The sequence below is a fragment of the Hibiscus syriacus genome, unplaced genomic scaffold (assembly GCF_006381635.1).
Source record: "Hibiscus syriacus cultivar Baekdansim isolate YM2019G1 unplaced genomic scaffold, ASM638163v2 tig00110711_pilon, whole genome shotgun sequence".
NCBI lineage: Eukaryota > Viridiplantae > Streptophyta > Magnoliopsida > Malvales > Malvaceae > Hibiscus > Hibiscus syriacus.
Genome location: NW_024062833.1, coordinates 33,700 through 52,277, shown reverse-complemented (window position 1 = coordinate 52,277; position 18,578 = coordinate 33,700). Strand labels below are relative to the sequence as shown.

General features: G+C 35.7%; 2 protein-coding genes across 2 annotated transcripts; both read left to right on the top strand.

Annotated features, from left to right (window-relative positions):
• The first annotated feature begins 4,657 nt into the window (after positions 1 to 4,657).
• LOC120138872 (S-protein homolog 2-like) lies at positions 4,658 to 5,056 on the top strand. The gene has a single exon (XM_039154265.1). It carries the CDS (start codon positions 4,658 to 4,660, stop codon positions 5,054 to 5,056), a length of 399 nt encoding a protein of 132 aa, XP_039010196.1.
• Positions 5,057 to 6,422: 1,366 nt separating this feature from the next.
• On the top strand, positions 6,423 to 6,894 carry LOC120138869 (S-protein homolog 2-like). The gene is made up of 2 exons (XM_039154264.1): positions 6,423 to 6,773; positions 6,877 to 6,894. Exons 1-2 carry the CDS (start codon positions 6,423 to 6,425, stop codon positions 6,892 to 6,894), a joined length of 369 nt encoding a protein of 122 aa, XP_039010195.1.
• The last annotated feature ends 11,684 nt before the right edge of the window (positions 6,895 to 18,578 follow it).

Genomic DNA, 18,578 nt, shown 5'->3' with positions numbered 1-18,578 from the left:
ATGAATCCATGGGAGATCAGGTTGGTGTGGTTTCTGTCTGTAACTCTGGTTTTGGCTGCGGGCAAAAGCATTTTCTTTGATCCTTACACGCAAGTAATAATCTATAACGAATTGGAAAACAAGAAGGATCTGACAATCCATTGCAAATCCAAGGACGACGACCTCGGTGTCCATGTTATTTCTTACAAGGAATCCTATGATTTCCAATTTGAACCAAACGTTTTCGGTCGGACCTTGTTTTTCTGCCGCATGACATGGAATGGAAAATCACATCTGGTTCGACGTTTACAGGGAAGATAGGGATAAGAATTGGGGTTTGGATCACGGTTGCTTTCAAACAGATAAGTGCTTGTGGAATGTAAGGCAAAACGGTCCCTGTACGTGGACGTTTAGTGCTTGTTACCCTTGGAACACAAGGGTTGCTTAACAACTGGCAAAATCTACAATTAACACTTGTATTAACTAAAAACTCAACTACTGCTTTGCATGTCTACTGTGTTTTACCTTTAATTAATGCATTACCACACGAACACATAAATAGTTAGAAGTTCGTACCCATGATTTTATGTTAAAAACACGAACTTTTAAAATTTTAAGAAGAGACGACTTCCTCAAACAACCCCTTCGGCCCTTCGATCCATCCCTGCATCCTCACTTCATGAGAATCGTTTCATCTTTTTTTTTTTAATTGATTCATCATCAATAGCATAACACCTTTACTAATGGTTTATCTACAAATCTATGTTGGAAAATAAAAAAGAATGAAATTTTTTAAAACTTAATAGATCAAAAGTGCAGAAAACTATTTAAACTTGATAGTTCAATTCTTAAGTTTGGATAAGAAGATGTGACCACTTGCTTCTTGGCATGGAAGTTGTCTTCAAGGAAGACCGAGTCATTGCATTTTGCACTATTTATGGTTTTTCCATTCGTGTCTTTGAACCAGGAACTCTTTATTGAGTATCCTAAAAGTGTTCAGAAACAATTGTCCGAAAAGCTAAGAAATTGAAAAACTAAGACCTGAATTGTTCTTGTTCGTGGCCTCAAGGTTCTTGCTCTTGCAATTAAATACATAATTAGAACATATTCATATAAAAATTTACACAAGAAACTAGACACTTTAGATCATACAAGGAAAATATTCAAAACTCATCCAAAAAACTATCTCTAAACGTAAATTATTGAAAGACTACCGACAATCACAAATCAAAGTCGAGCGTGGTAACAAAACTATCTTCGAACATAATCTGCGTATATAAATCCAATCCAAGGATTCAAAGTAGAAAAGATCAATAAGATAATAAAATAAGTGTATCTTGATTAGCCGATGTGGTATCACATTCTACCCTGAGAAAATTCAACCAAATAACCAATAAAGAAGACCAAAACATACTAAAATGCAAAGAAAGATGTGTTAGATATGTAGAGGAAAGTGTATTATAGAGGCAGAGTTATTGGAAATTAGAAAAAGAAAAAGAAAAATGTAATACAAGAAGGTAAAAGAAAAGCAGAAATAAATGTGGTCAGTGACTAACATCAAAATTAATATCATTTTCTGCCAAAAAAAAAAAAGATCAAAGAGCAAGCGGCGTTATAAAGAAAACGTTATTAGGGTTTTATAATATATATTTAAAATAATTATATTTAATATTTTTAATTTAAAATTGTGTTCAAAATATTTCGCTCACCTTATAAATTATAGGGTAAAGTATACAAATGGTTCCCCATTATATGATACTGATTTATTAAGTCCTTTGATAATTAAAGTTACAACACGGTCCCCCGACTATAGAGAGTTGCTTTGTTGAGTCCATCGACTATTAAAAGTTATAAAATGATCACCTTATTATTCGTTATGTTCCAAACTTGTCATTTTCATCCCCTAGGATTTACTACATCTCATTTACATCCTTTTCTGACATCATCTACCACCACTCATGTGTTTACAATCCTTCTAGCCTCACAATTTCCTCCATTATTTTCCGTTCATCGTCTTCCACCTGAAATCCTAGTTTCTTGTTAAATTCCCTAGCTCTCCTAGCTTATCTAAGAATTACTCTTTTCTGATTACTAATATTAGAATCAAATAAAGAGCTGGGTTTACATACAAAGTTTCTAATACTCTAACTTTTTACTTTGTTTTCTAGACGCCTTATCCTTTTTTTTATAAGCTGCAGACAAGAATTTATACCCCATCTAGACGTGCACCTTCATAACATCTTTTTTCATCACCCAGGGTTTACTATATCTCATCTGCATTCTTTTTCCACATCATCTACCACCAACCCAGTGTTTACAATCCTTTTCTTTCTAAACTTCCAAGCTCTCCTAGCTTCTCTAAGAATTATTCTTTTCTGATTACTAATGTTAGAATTTGACAAAGAGCTCTCGTTTAATTTCAAAGTTTCCACAATTCCTAACTTTTTACTTTGTTGTCTAGTTGCCTTATCCTTTTTTATCAGCTGTATACAAGAATTTACTTTAAATTTCAGTCATGGAGTCATAACTTTTTTCATAGAACGTAGAAGCAACAGCCTTTTCCAATTCCATAAATGGGTGATCAAAAGATGGAATCACTATGCGTATCTTGGTGGTTGTTTATACGGTTTCAAAATCCTCCACACTGGTTGGTGCTTCAATCCTTCACTGAGGGCCTTGCCTGCCTTATCTCTCTCGTATCAGCCACCTCAGCAGGAAAAAGCATCCTTTCTTTTTCATGTATTGAGAGCCTTGCCTGCCCCATGTAATTATCACCGTCATTTTCTTCCTTTTCAAGTATAACAACATTAATTCCATCATCCTCAGTGGTTGACCGAAGATCAAAATTAAGCATTTTCCAACCGGCTTTCAATCAGAAATTCAGACTCCTCAATTGAATCCATTGCCTCTTTGGTCGTTTCAACCGGTGAATTCCACCTAAAAAGATCATGACCAGTTTCTGACGATATATCTGATAACCCTTTCTCCTCAATTCTAACATGAAACATTTTATCTCCTACCACCATATGGATCACTTCATCTACACGCCTTAATTGGGAAATTATTATCAATAAGTTGAGTTTTTCATAGCCGACATGATTGTAAAGTTGTCACCCAAAGAAATCAGCTATCCCCAAATTTTAGCAACCCTTCTAAATGTTGCATGGTTCCAACAGTGTACATGAATAAATTTAGCTTCTATCCATGCAACCCTCTCGCTCATTCACTACAAAGTTCTTTGATCACGAAGCAAGCTCGAAGAAGATCTCTCTCAGGTAAGACCAATCTTGTTTTCTTAATGCTTCATACTACTCGTCGTCTTTAATCGCGATGAGATAATACCTGCCTTTGATCAAAGCGAACCATTCTTTTAACAAAGAAAACCAAATTCTCCATAATTGTTCTAGTTTCCTCGTCATAAGAAATTATTTAGAATTTATAAGAGAAAAAAATAACCAAAAAGAAAACAACATAAAATATTACACCTACAAGAGACAAGATTTAATGTGGTTCAATTTTACCTAATAATCTCTCACTTGACACAAATTCTACTAGAAAATTGATCTTTGAATCTTAAATAACTTTAATTCTTATTTAAGTCAAGTATCTACCAACAAATTAACTACCCCTTATCTAATTAACAACTAACTATTTTAAACATTCCCTCAAATTAGCAGTTAAAAATGTCTTTTATACCTAACTTGATAGTTGTGTTGTTGAATTCTCAGTGCCTTGGTCATCACTTCAATAGTTGTTGTTTTACAGTCAATCGGGTCCATCACTCTACTAGCCTACAAGTTACAATTACAATAAAATATAACTTAATTTATAATTAGAATTTGAGTCAATATCTAACAATCTCTCCCTTGACACAAATTTCATTAAAAAATTGATCTTTGAATCTTCAATAACTTCAATTCAAATATCTACCAACAGATTAACTACCCCTTAACTAATTAACAACTAACTATTGTCAACATCCCCTCGAATTAGCAATTAAAAATGTCTTTTAGACCCAACTTGAAAATTAAGTAGTTGTGTTGTTGAATCCTTGATGCTTGGGTCATTACATCATCAGTTGTTGTTTTACAGTTAATCGGGTCCATTCACCCTACTAGCCTACAAGTTATCATCATGACCTTAGGCATGACACCAACACTAAAGGTTTGTATATAAGCCACCACACATGGCTAAAAAGAGGAGACGTTTCTCTTATATTCTTCAGATCTTTAAAACGAAACTACATTTATCGTCTATAATTTCTCTATGAAACCACCTCACTCACATTCATCTCTTTTCTATCTCTGTATAGGGAAAGGATAATTTGTTGCCGACCAACGATCGTCTTACAATGAATGAGGCTCTCTATCCAAATTAAAAGGGGTGAATTGCTTATATCTACCATAGACATATTTGTTATCATTAACAAAAAATTATCGAACAATTTAATGTTATATTACAATTAATTATTTTCACCTAATTGATTATCTTTTTATTTAATTACAATGAATCAAATGTAACCTGAATATAAAAATTAATTCCATAATTGAAAAAGATCTTAATGGTTCCAATTTACCATAAATTGAAAGGCGTTAAAAGAATGAGAGCAACCCGTTTGAGTCCAGAAAATCATTTATAAGGTTGTATGATATTTTTGTGAGCTTATGGAGGAGAAAACATGAATCCATGGGCGATCAGGTGGGTGTGGTTGCTGTCTGTAACGCTGGTTTTGGCTGCGGGCAGAAGCGTTTTCTGGGATACTAATGTGGAAGTCATAATCTATAACGATTTAGAAGACAAGAAGGATCTGACCATCCATTGCAAATCCAAGGACGATGACCTCGGCGTCCGTGTTCTTTCTTACAAGGAATACTATGATTTCCAATTCAAACCACACTTGTTCGGTCGGACCTTGTTTTTTTGTCGCGTGACATGGAATGGAAAGTCGCATTGGTTTGACGTTTACAGGGGAGATAGGGATAATGGTTGCTATGAATCAGATATTTGCGTGTGGAATGTAAGACAAAACGGTCCTTGTACTGAAATTTTGGATGTTTGTTACCCTTGGGACACATAGTGGTTCCTTAATCACTCTCAAAGTCTTCAATAAACACTTGTATTAACTGGTGTCGGAAACTGAAAACTCCACTGTTGGTATTTGAATGTGTTTTGTGTTTTACCTTTAATTAATGTTTTTATAATATAAACCGTAAAATCGGGGCGTTAGCACAGACTGAAAACATAAACAAATAAATAAACCGTAATAAAATCGTGTTGTGATGATCTACCGCCTTCAAAGCAAATAAATATGAATGAAGAAAAACCAAGAGGATTTTGGAGAAATAAAAACTTGATATCTAACTCTTACCCTTCGTATCTATTTATAGGGATATATATTTGATTACAAAGGAAAACAAAACAAATTAGAAATCTACTTTAATAAAGTTCTCTACTTTTAATCAAACTATGTTTCTTACTTTCCCAAATTTATATATTAATTAATTTATGTCACTTTGAATTCGAGTCGAACTTTAACATGCTTAAACCTAACCAAAGTTCCTAAAAAAAGTAAGTCTTTAGAAAGAGATTGGTCACTAGTCCATCGGCTTCTAAATACTGTAGAAGCAGAACCTGTGTCCTGAATTTCCTACATTAGTTTCCTCTAGCTCTTCTATTTTGCTTCATCAGTTGCATCTTTGAAATGCTCCACTAGCTTTCTAGGAGCCAACATTCCCATTGAGATTACCCCAACGAAAGGATTATTATCATCTACTTCGAGTATCCTGTTGGAAAAACACACAAAAAATTTCAACACAAGGCATTAGAACGAATGGAATTGCAAGTAAATTAAAAAAAGAACAAAAAAAGAAATGGGAAGTGATTAAAATGAGAGGAAAGAACCAGGTAAGAGTTAAAGGCCTTGTTGCAAACCCTGCACTTGTAGCTAACTTTTCCCTCTTTTGTACCCGGTGGTTGCAGGGTGGATGGAGGTGGTGGGGTGTTTGAAAAAAGTTGGAAACTATAAAGCTTCGTGAGTAAATTAGATATAAAATCATTGTTTAAGGACATTTTTGATGTTTTAATAGAAGTTTAAAGGTAAAATTAAATATTAACCTTTTTGTTAACAATTTAACAAGGATAACAGTGGAGTGACAATTTTATTATAAATCAATAATGTTAGTGAGCAATATGTTACTTTTGAAACTTCAATAAAAAAAAACTTACACAAATGTTAGTGACCGTTTGTGAAGTCACCCTTTATTTAATTACAACGAATCAAATGTAACCTAAATTTGAAAATTGATTGTGTAATTAAAAAAAATCTTATTGGTTCTAATTTACCATAAATTGCAAGGCGTTAAAAGAACTGAGAGCAGCCCGTTTCACTTGAAAAATCATTTATAAGGTTGAATGGTATTTGGTGAGCATAAGGAGGAGCAAAGATGAATCCATGGGCGATCAGGAGGGTGTGGTTGCTGTCTGTAATGCTGGTTTTTGTTGTGGGCATAGAGGCTTTTTGGAATACTAAACTGAAAGTAGTAATCTATAACGATTTGGAAGACAAGAAGGATCTGACCATCCATTGCAAATCCAAGGATGACGACCTCGGCGTCCATGTTCTTTCTTACAGGGAATCCTATGATTTCCAATTCAAACCACGCTTCCTTTGGAGGACCTTGTTTTTCTGTCGCATGACATGGAGTGGAAAATCGCATTGGTTCGACATTTACAGGGGAGATAGGGATGGGGGTATTGGTTGGGGTTGCCATGAAAGCGATGATTGCGTGTGGAATGTAAGAAAAAAGGGTCCGTGTACGGCATTTTTAATTATTGTTACCCTTGGAACACATAGGGGTTGCTACATAATATTGTATTAACTCCTTTTTTTTTTGATAGGACTTAAGACCTCGTTAAAAATCCCTTCTTGATTAAAGAGTTTTAAACAAACTCTTTAATCATCAGAAGGAGGAAAATAGTGCCTTAGGATTTCATTGAACATAAGAAATTGCCAGATACAACCAGAAATCCACCCCCAACATAAACAGAACACCAGAAACATTCGAAAATAAACCTAAAAATCAGCAAAAACTCTGCCTAATCCACCTTAGCTAGAACAACAGGCTCAAATAGGACTCACCACACTTAAAACCTAAGCTTGTCCCGAAAGACACCACAACACCAAACAACTATAATATAAGCCAAATAAAACAAACGACTCAATCCATATACACCAAGATCAACCACAAAGGCCAAGAGTTTCCACCTAAAACGGATGCAGAGGAGCAAGCATCGAATCTCCTCCTAACTGCCACATATTGCTCATCTTGTCGACGGAGAACAACCGGACTTCCAACTCCAAAAACAAAGATCATATGTAATTCATCTGCCAAAACTGCCACTGCCGTAATCATCCGAAAACAGAACCACTACTGAGCCTCCAGACTCAAAATCCAGATCTTTCCCTAACATTAAGGAGTCTGTCTCTACCTTCTTTAGATTCTGCCCCAATGCTGGAAATTCCAAATCATAAAGGAATCTGCCTGCAGGATCCTTGCTTTGCACCTTATTCTGTTTTTGTATTAACTCCTTTGATTAATACATCCTTTCACTCTCGAGGACAGACGCAAGATTTTATCCTATAAAGATAAATTTTTAAAATTTTAAGAGGAGACAAAACAAATTACTAATAGAAAATACAAAAATATTTAAAATATAAGATAATTTTGAATTTTCAGGGGATGAATGCTCACAACCACCTCATTTGATCTATCCTTGCATCCTTCCTTTATGAGAATCGTTTTATCTTTCTTTTTTTAATTGATTCGTCACCAATTTTTAAAAGAACTGTAAAGTATGGTTCGATTTATCTTTTATTGAAAAATCGAACCAAACCAAGTACATACCTATATGTTGTGGTGAATATAAAAAAATTATCAGGTGGACCAATATAAATATAATTAAAAATTTTGTCAAACATAATTTGTATATTTTTTTAATATTAAAATATAATAGCAACTATATATATTTAACGTGAATGTAAAAAAAATCTAGACCAATATAAATATTTTCATTTAAATTATATTATATTTCTTTTTTTTGGGTTTTTTAGACACGGGATGGTCAATGCCTCATAGATAAACCCCTGCGTATATTTTAAGAGGACAAACTTTTAAAATTTTAGGAATTGACTAAACTTTAAAATTCTAAAGGAGTAAAACTTAATTATCAATAAAAAATAGAAAGAAAATATCTAAAATATATAATAATTTGAATTTTCAAAGGGAATGACTGCTCCCATCTACCCCTTCGATCCATCTGTGCATCCGCGCTTCATGAGAATTCGTTTCATCTTTTTTTAATTGATTCGTCATCAGTAGCATAACATCTTTACTGATAGTTAAAACTATTTAAACTTAAATGTTTAATTCTTAAGTTTGGATAAGATAAGAAGATGTGACCAGGTTTCGCCTCATACTCAAATCAGGCGACTCAGGTTAGAGAATTTTCGAGGGGAAATTGCTTCTCTATCTGTTTTCAATCTACCAGAAAACCTCCACTATCAAGGGCTATGGCTTATTTTTGACAACTATGAACTAGTTGTTGATTCTTTCATCCCAAGTAAGAGAAGTAGAGGGGGTTTGGCTTTGTTCGGTTTGCTCGATTGGAGGATGCAAAAGGAGCTATGGACTGCCTTGACGGCTTTAGTATCCACGGCAATAAAATTCGGGTCGATATGGCGAAGTTTCAAACGCGAAATACTTTTTGGAAGAACAAATTTAGTGTTAGCAGCCGACTGAAGTTAAGAGTAGGGTGGACAGTAACCCTCATCCAGGGACTCATGTTGAAGGCTACATTGATGAGGAAAAGTTGTTAGTTCTTAAAGTTAGTCTTGTAGGATGGTGCAAGAACGTTTTTTCTGAACGACGCCATGTTGATCATCAACTTTCCCTGACCACCAAAAATGTTGTGTCACTCCTACCATTTCATTAAGCAGGGAAACGGGTAAGATGTAGCATGACATAACATATTGTGACAAATCTTGTGAGACCAACTTGATAAAGACCTATCTTCCACCATACGAAAGAAGCTTTTTAGTCTAACCCACCACTCGCGCCACCACCTTATCTAGCAAATAACCAAAATTTTCCATTTTATTTTTACGAATATGAAGTGGAAGCCCCAACTAATGACCAAGCTTAGGTATTCCCGAATTCCCAGATAGAAAACCAAGCGGTGACGATGTTGTTGGTACGCTAGTAGGATTGAAGAAAATCACAGATTTATCAAAATTAACCTTTTGACCTAAAGATTGCTCGTACACATGGAGAACACTCTTAATGCCCTGCGCTTTATAATAATAAATGGTAATATTGGTGAGGGACCAAATGCCATTGAAGAACACTTAGAAATCAGTAAAATCATAAAGTGTGTGTGCATATTATAAGTATGGGTTTAAAAAGTTAAAGCCTTAAAGTTAAATTTGGATATGATAATTTAAGGATTCAAAAAAACCTACAAATTTAGGGATTCAAATAAGGTAGTGAACCCTAAATCCTACTTTGATATCTTTGTTCGTAATTGAATTTGATTACTTTAAATTGATGGATTATATGTTTATTGTGTAATTTTGGAGTCCATGTAAAGATAGGTTGAACCCTCAATGCTTTGGTCATTACATCATCCAAATGTTGTTTTATAGTCAATTGGGTCCATTCATCCTACCAACTTATGAGTAACCATCATGACCTTAAGTCTTATTCATCTCTTTTCAATCCCTGTATATAATTTAGGTTCTTATATAAGTCACCACACATGGCTAAAAGGAGGAGGCTTTCTCTCATATTCTTCATATCTTCAAAATCAGACGACCTTTATTGTATGTAATTTCATTATGGAATCACCTCACTCTCATTCATCTCTTTTTTGTTTTCGTATAGAGACATAACTTTTGATACTAGTCAATGCCCATTTAATCATCGAATGTAACTCTTTGCTGAAATCATAAGAGGTGAATTGCCTATAGCCGTCGTGACACATTTGTTCTCATAACAAAAAATTATCTAACAATTTCATGCTATATTACAGTTAATTATTTACTCTACTTTCACTGAATTGATTATCTTTCTATTTAATTACAATGAATCAAATGTAACCTAAATTCGAATTCAAAATACATTATAAAAAATCAATTGCGTAATTAAATAAAAATCTTAATGGTTCCAATTTACCACAAACTGCAAGGCGTTAAAAGAATTGAGAGCAACCCGTTTCAGTTCAGAGAAACCATTTATAAGTTTGACTGGTGTTTTAGTGAGCATTAACAGGAGGACAAAATATGAATCCATGGGCGATCTGGTGGGTGTGGTTGTTCTCTGTAACGCTGGTTTTTGGCTACGGGCAGAAATGTGTTCTATAATCCTTATGATCATGTAATAATCTATAACGATTTGGAAGACAGGAAGGATCTGACCGTCCATAGAAAATCCAAGGATGAATACCTCGGCGTCCATATTATTTCTTACAAGAATCCCTTGAGTTGTATGCTTCGCAGTCTTGAAACGAACTTTAGTCTGTTTACCAAGAACATAATACTTGCAAAAATGGAGCTTACAGCTTTTGACACCATGCAATAAATTTCTTTTGTATAATTCTGCCATATCACGTTCACTAAGATGAGCAAGACGCATATGCCACAGTTTTGTAGTATCATCACAGGACTCAACAGAATGAACTCGACCTACAACAGTACTCCCTAATAATCTGTAAATATTCCTTGCAGTCATCTTTCCTTTCATAAGAGTCAAAGCTCCTTTAACAATCCGAATAGTTTCCCTATCCTCACAGCCTTAGGGATAAAATCATTCTTGTGCAAAGTGCCCAAAGAAATCAAATTCTTCTTCAAATATGGATATGTCGAACACCACTCAACGTCCAAACTGAGCCATCATACATCTTAATTCTGACATCACCAATACCAACAATATTGCAACATCGATCATCGCCCAAATAAATAGAACCAGAATTAACCGATATGTATCTCGAAAACCATTCCTTATTTGGCGTGGTGTGATAAGAACATCCAGAATCAAGAATCCAAATATCCGTCAATTGAGTCATTGAAATAGAGAGCATATCACCCTCACTGCAATCAGAGTTGTCATCCTCGACCACATTCACAGACTTGGACGAATCATCACGCTTCTCATCAGTCTGTTTTTTCAACTTCGGACAGTCTCGCTTCATATGTCCCGCCTCCTTGCACTTGTAACAATTAATTATCTTCTTATTCCTAGATTTGGATCTGGAATTCCGCTTGCCAGACTCTGCCTTCTCTGGCTTCCGTCCACGGTCTTGATTACCCTTGACATATAAGCTATCGGCTTGAGAGCTTTCCCCTGCATTCTGCTTCCGCTGGTTGTGAGCCAACAAGGCTGCAGTAATCTCCTCAACGTTGATAGTCTCTTCCCCATATGTAAGAGTAGTCACCATTTGTTCGTAAGAGAGAGGTAACGAACGCAACAGAATCATCGCTCTGTCTTCATCCTCAATTTTCACATCAAGTCGAGCCAAATCAGAAACGATTTGATTAAAGACATTCACGTGTTGCACCAAATCATGATCATCCTGCATCTTCAACCCATACAGTTGCTGCTTTAGATACAGTTTTGTCGTTAAGGATTTGGAAAAAAATTGACTTTCCAATTTCTTAAATTTCGTTTGGAAACGACAAATGCATGACGTGATACATGACCTCGTCCGCCAAGCATAATTATATGATTTCAACCACTCGCTGTTGCAATTCTTCCTAATCTTCCTCCTCCATCAACGTCGGCTTTGTAGGTTGCAAAGCCTTCAGGATTCCTTGCTGCGCCAACAAATCCTTCACCCTCGTTTTCCATAATCCGAAGTTACCCTGACCATTGAATTTCGCAACTTCGAATTTTTCTCCTGACACATGATACCAATTGTTAAAGAATCGAGTAAAGAAACGAAAGAACACAAGAATTTTAACGAGGTTCGTTAATGTGCTTACGTTCTCGATGCCTAGACGGCGCTAGAAGTTTTATTCAATGTCTCATAGGTTTAGGTTACATCTCTATTTATAATAAAAAACCTGGTACATAATTACATAATTAACCCCGTATCGTACCGATATATTTATGAGCCATACCTTACAACTTCAATTCTTATTTAAGTCAAGTATCTACCAACATATTAAATACCCTTATCTAATTAAAAACTAACTATTTGAGTCAATATGTATGGTTTTTGGATACCTCTAAGTGCCTTGGTCATCACAACAATAGTTGTTGTTTTACAGTTAATCGGGTCCATCACTCTACTAGCCTACAAGTTACAATTACAATAAAATATAACTTAATTTCTAATTAGAATTTGAGTCAATATCTAACAATCCCTCCCTTGACATAAATTCCATTAGAAAATTTATCTTCAAATCTTTAATAACTTCAATTCAAATATCTACCAACAGATTAACTACCCCTTAACTAATTAACAACTAACTATTGTTAACATCCCCTCGAATTAGCAATTAAAAAAGTCTTTTAGACCCAACTTGGAAATTAAGTAGTTGTGTTGTTGAATCCTTGATGCTTTGGTCATTACATCATCAGTTGTTGTTTTACAGTTAATCGGGTACATTCACCCTACTAGCCTACAAGTTATCATCATGATCTCAAGCATGACACCAACACTAAAGGTTTGTATATAAGCCACCACACATGGATAAAAAGAGGAGATGCTCTCTCTAATATTCTTCAGATCTTTAAAACCAAACGATATTTACCGTCTATAATTTCTCTATGAAACCACCTCACTCACATTCATCTCTTTTTCTATCTCCGTATAGGGAAAGGATATTTTGTTACCGACCAACGATCGTCTTACCAATGAATGAGGCTCTCTATCCAAACTAAAAGGGGGTGAATTGTTTATATCTACCATGACACATTTGTTATCATTAATAAAATTATCGAACAATTTAATCTTATATTACAATTAATTATTTTCACCTAATTGATTATCTTTTTATTTAATTACAATGAATCAAATGTAACCTAAATATAAAAAAATTAATTGCGTAATTAAAAAAGATCTTAATGGTTCCAATTTACCATAAATTGAAAGGCGTTAAAAGAATGAGAGCAACCCGTTTGAGTCCAGAAAATCATTTATAAGATTGTATGATAATTTTGTGAGCTTATGAGGAGAAAACATAAATCCATGGGCAATCAGGTGGGTGTGGTTGCTATCTGTAACGCTGGTTTTGGCTGGCTGCAGAAGCGTTTTCTGGGATACTAATGTGGAAGTAATAGTCTATAACGATTTAGAAGACAAGAAGGATCTGACCATCCATTGCAAATCCAAAGACGATGACCTCAACGTCCATATTCTTTCTTACAAGGAATATATGATTTCCAATTCAAACCATACTTGTTCGGTCGGACCATGTTTTTTTATCGCGTGACATGGAATAGAAAGTCGCATTGGTTCGACATTTACAGGGGATATAGGGATAATGGTTGTTATGAATAAGATATATGAGTGTGGAATGTAAGACAAAACGGTCCTTGTACGGAAATTTTGGATGTTTGTTACCCTTGGGACACATAGTGGTTCCTTATGTTGGGAAATAAACGAGTAACGAGTAATTTCCCTATAACCATATTAGTGAGAATGTGAAATAAAAGCTGAAAATAATACCCGAAATTGATACAGAGCTCAGCCAATTATGCCTACGTTTCTGGACTGCTGCATATCTTTTACTAAAGAGAAAATTTACAGATGTTTACAAAAAACACTTGAGAGAGATCTAGAATTATTTGGGGATTATTTTGAAGCTAAATGAGTTAGGGTATTTATAGTTGAAGCTTAAGGACTAATCATATAAATACCCTAAAGTACAATGACTAAATGTGTGATTCTCCCAAGCTAAAAAATCAACAAAAAATACTGCCTAACTTTGAATTCTAAGCAGTCCCATTTGAATGCTTTTAGCCACCAGCTGCTAGCATTTATTTTTGACCAACAATCTCCCACTTGAAACTGATTTTAATCTATCTTCACACCTCGATCGATGCAGCAACATTTCTGATCTTGTTATTCTAGCATCCCAACTGAAGTTGAACACAACTTCAGTTTGTCTGTAGTCACCGCCATGTAAACCCACTTGTTATTGGGCAATTTCTCCATGGTTTCCTTGTCCCTCAACGTCTTGGCTCCCTTCAACCCTTATCTACTAGTATTTGAAGGATTGTTCCTCACTTGAACATCCTCGGCAAGCCCCTGCTTTGACCCTTCTCTTAAAATGGTCTCTGAAGCCATGTTCTCTACACGAACATGCTCGGCAAACTCCTTGGACATGGCTAACTCCTCCTGCACTTGGCTTCTACTTGCCTTGGAAAAAATTAACCGTATTGAGCCAACGCTCAACGCCCCCTCGATCTTGGGTTCATCATCTTCTCTGGATAACTCAATCCTGGGCTCATCCATCTCCTTGGATGACTCGGCTCCCATCGGGTAATTTTGTAACACTTCTGGCATCTTAAGTTTGTATCCCCTCGTTTTCTTTGACTCTTACCCTCGGCTTAGCATCTTTGACACTTGAACTTGTGTCAGGACTGAACACATCTTCTCCGGATCCACTATCTGGTTCATCATTGAGTAGACTTTCTCTACCACTCAAGGAACAACATTCCTCATCCTCTGACTTGCCTTCATCACGGAATCTCTTACCACTACCCTCAGCTTTCGGCTTTGCTTTGGAAGTCTTGTTCTTATTGACTCCAAATTCTTTGATGGACTCAGCGATTGTCAAGGCTTTAGACAGCTCCTTGAATTTCCTTCGCTCCAACACTATGTTCGCCCATGGCTTCAATCCGAACATGAAGGTGAAGAATCCATCTTCTTCAGTCAAACTTGGGACTTTGAGCATGAGTTTTCTGAATTGACTCACATACTCCTTAAGTGTCCCTTTATGCCTGAGACGCCTTAACTTGGACCACGCCTCCATCTTGGCATACTGTGAGCAGACTTGCTTACTTTGCACCCTCGGCTTGATGGCTTTATCTCTTGCTATTGCACTGGGTCCTTTCCTGTGCTCAACTGCTTTGACACCTACAGTCTCGCCATACCTTGGTCATTGATTTACTACTTGTGAACTTGTAGTCGCACCATCCTTGCCCCTTGATTTGGCTACTTTGGAACATGTAGCCTCATCAAGTCTTGCCCCTTCCTTGATTGCTTGAACACTCGCAATCGCATTGGGTTTCTTCTGGGTTCGGCAACCTCAACATCAACAGCCTTGCCTCGTCTCGATATTTGCTTGGCCGCATTGATCCCCTCAATTGAACCAAGTCTTTTTTCCTGGCTTGGCAGCTTTAACACTTGCAACCACACTAATTCCTACTACTTCTCCTTCTCTCATCATCTTAATGATGGTTGTAAAGCGACGCTTCTCGTGACATCCTCTAATCAAATGAGGACCATCAAAGAAATAACACTTTAATTTTTCTTTGCTCTCATTCTTCTTCACAACGGACTTAGTCTTGCCATTCTTTCCTGATAGCTCACATTGGTCATTCGAAGAGTTTCCTCTACCATCTCCTCGTTGCACCTTTTCCCGGTCTCCCCCATTATTGCCACTATCTCTGGGCATGGGCATGGACGACACATTGCTACTTGGCTTGACACCTGCAAGCCGATCAGCTTTCCGACTACAGCTATAGCCTCCGAAAGTCTCTGGGCATCACCTTGCTCTCTCCCGAGCATTGCCCCTGGTCTAAGTCCTTCCAAGAAGGTCTTGAGCGCACCATCCAACTTCTCAATTTTCACATTCCCTTTATCTGCAACCATCGCTCCCACTCGAATCTGGCTTCGTTTGGATCATTTCTGACAATTTCTGCGAACCACCGTGTATTAGAACACCTCCTTCGACAAACTCATATCGCCGACCAAATTTCACTATTTACAAAATTCATTATTCACATGAATAGTAACCTCGCAGAAAAATTGACAAAATTCACAACTAAGAGCCCTGATACCAGTTGTTGGGAAATAAACGAGTAACGAGTAATTTTCCTATAACCAGATTAGTGAGAATGTGAAATAAAAGAGGAAAAATAATACCCGAAATTGATAACGGAGTTCAACCAATTATGCCTACGTCTCCGGACTGCTGTAGATCTTTTACTAAAGAGAAAATTTACAGATGTTTATAAAAAACACTTGAGAGAGATCTAGAATGATTTGGGGATTATTTTGAAGCTAATGAGTTAGGGTATTTATAGTTGAAGCTTAAGGACTAATCTTATAAATACCCTAAAGTATAATGACTAAATGTGTGATTCTCCTAAGCTAAGAAATCAACAAAAAAACACTGACTAACTTTGAATTCTAAGCAAGCCCATTTGAATGCTTTTAGCCGCCGACAGCTAGCATTTATTTTTGACCAACACCTTAATCACTCTCAAAGTCTTCAATAAACACTTGTATTAACTAGCGTCGGCAACTCAAAACTCAATTGTTGGTATTTGCATGTGTTTTTTTTGGATAATTCAGTTTTTATTACCCAAAGTCAAGTTCAGATACAACCAGTCAACCAATCAATCAACACAAAAATCAAAGAACATCCTATACAAAAAGATTGGTTAGACTATACCCCAAACATTAAAAAGCTTTAAATTAGTATTATCTAGTCTATTAATATTAGTACTCCTAAGTCGGATTCCAACAACGTCTTTAACTTCTTTGAGCAAGCATTCAACCGTTCTATAACGTCCTTGGAACAATCTGTGATTTCTTTCCTGCCACAGAAAGTAAATAAAAACAGTCCAAGAAATTTTCAAAATGGTGGTAAGAAGAGACCTCCCTTTCTATGAAGAACTTGCCCTTGAAACCATTTCATCCCATGTCAAGAATGATGACTTCGTCCCATTAAGATTCAAAATAGAATTCCAGAGTCCTACTGCAGTGAACATTTCAAGAAGAGATGGTCCCTTGTTTCTTGAGTAATGTTGTAGTTGACACAAAGATCTTGTGTGCAAATTCCCATTCTACGGAGTCAATCTCTAGTAGGCAACCTGTTGAGTATAGTCATCCAAGCAATCGAATCAAGGGACTTTATGCCTTTTGAATCGAATCAAGTCCCATATTTCCCTAACCTGCAAGGGTTCGGCTAAAAGAATAGGTAAAGCTTCAGTCCGCAATTTTAAAATTCTGCTAATACTCCAACTAACATTTGCACCAGCTTAAAATTCTCATATTTGCATGTGTTTTGTGTTTTACCTTTTATTAATGTTTTTGGTAATATAAACTGTAAAATCGGGGCATTAGCACTGGCTGAAAATATAAATAAATAAATAAATCTTAACAAAATCGTGTCGTGATAATCTACCGCCTTAAAATTAAATAAATATGAGTGATGAAAAAACAAGAGGATTTTGGACAAATAAAAACTTGATATCTAACTCTTATCCTTAGTATATATTTATAGGGATAGATATTTAATTACAAAGGAAAACAAAATAAATTAGAAATCTACTTTAATAAAGTTCTCTACATTTAATCAAATTAGGTTTCTTACTTTCTCGAATTTATATATTAATAAATTTGCGTCACTTTGAATTCGAGTCAAACTTTAACTTGCTTAAACCACTAGTCCGTTGGCTTCTAAATACTGTGGAAGCAGAACCTGTGTCCTGAATTTCCTACATTAGTAGCTCTTCTATTTAGCTTCATCAGTTGCATCTTTGAAATGCTCCACTAACTTTCTAGGAGCCAACATTCCCATTGAGATTACCCCAACGAAATGATTATTATCATCTACTTCGAGTATCCTGTTGAAAAAACACACACAAAATTTCAACACAAGGCATTAGAACGAATGGAATTGCAAGTAAATTAAAAAAATGGGAAGTGATTAAAATGAGAGAAAGAACCAGGTAAGAGTTAAAGGCCTTGTTGCAAACCCTGCACTTGTAGCTAACTTTTCCCTCTTTTGTACCCGGTGGTTGCAGGGTGGATGGAGGTGGTGGGGTGCTTGAAAAAAGTTGGAAACTATAAAGCTTTGGGAGTAAATTAGATATAAAATCATTGTTTAAGGACATTTTTGATGTTTTAATAGAAGTTTAAAGGTAAAATTAAATATTTACCTTTTCGTTAACAATTTAACAGGAATAACGGTGGAGAGACAATTTTATTACAAATCGATAACGTTAGTAATCAATATGTTACTTTTGAAACTTCAGTTTGTGACCGTTTGTGAAGTAACAAAAACTTACACAAATGTTAGTGACCGTTTGTGAAGTTCACCCTTTATTTAATTACAATGAATCAAATGTAACCTAAATTCGAAAATTGATTGTGTAATTAAAAAAAATCTTATTGGTTCTAATTTACCATAAATTGCGAGGCGTTAAAAGAACTGAGAGCAGCCCGTTTCACTTGAAAAATCATTTATAAGGTTGAATGGTATTTGGTGAGCATAAGGAGGAGCAAAGATGAATCCATGGGCGATCAGGAGGGTGTGGTTGCTGTCTGTAATGCTGGTTTTTGTTGTGGGCATAGAGGCTTTTTGG

Coding starts and splice junctions, on each gene's coding strand:
- LOC120138872 (XM_039154265.1), top strand. CDS start 4,658: ATGAATCCATGGGCGATCAGGTGGGTGTGGTTGCTGTCTGTAACGCTG.
- LOC120138869 (XM_039154264.1), top strand. CDS start 6,423: ATGAATCCATGGGCGATCAGGAGGGTGTGGTTGCTGTCTGTAATGCTG.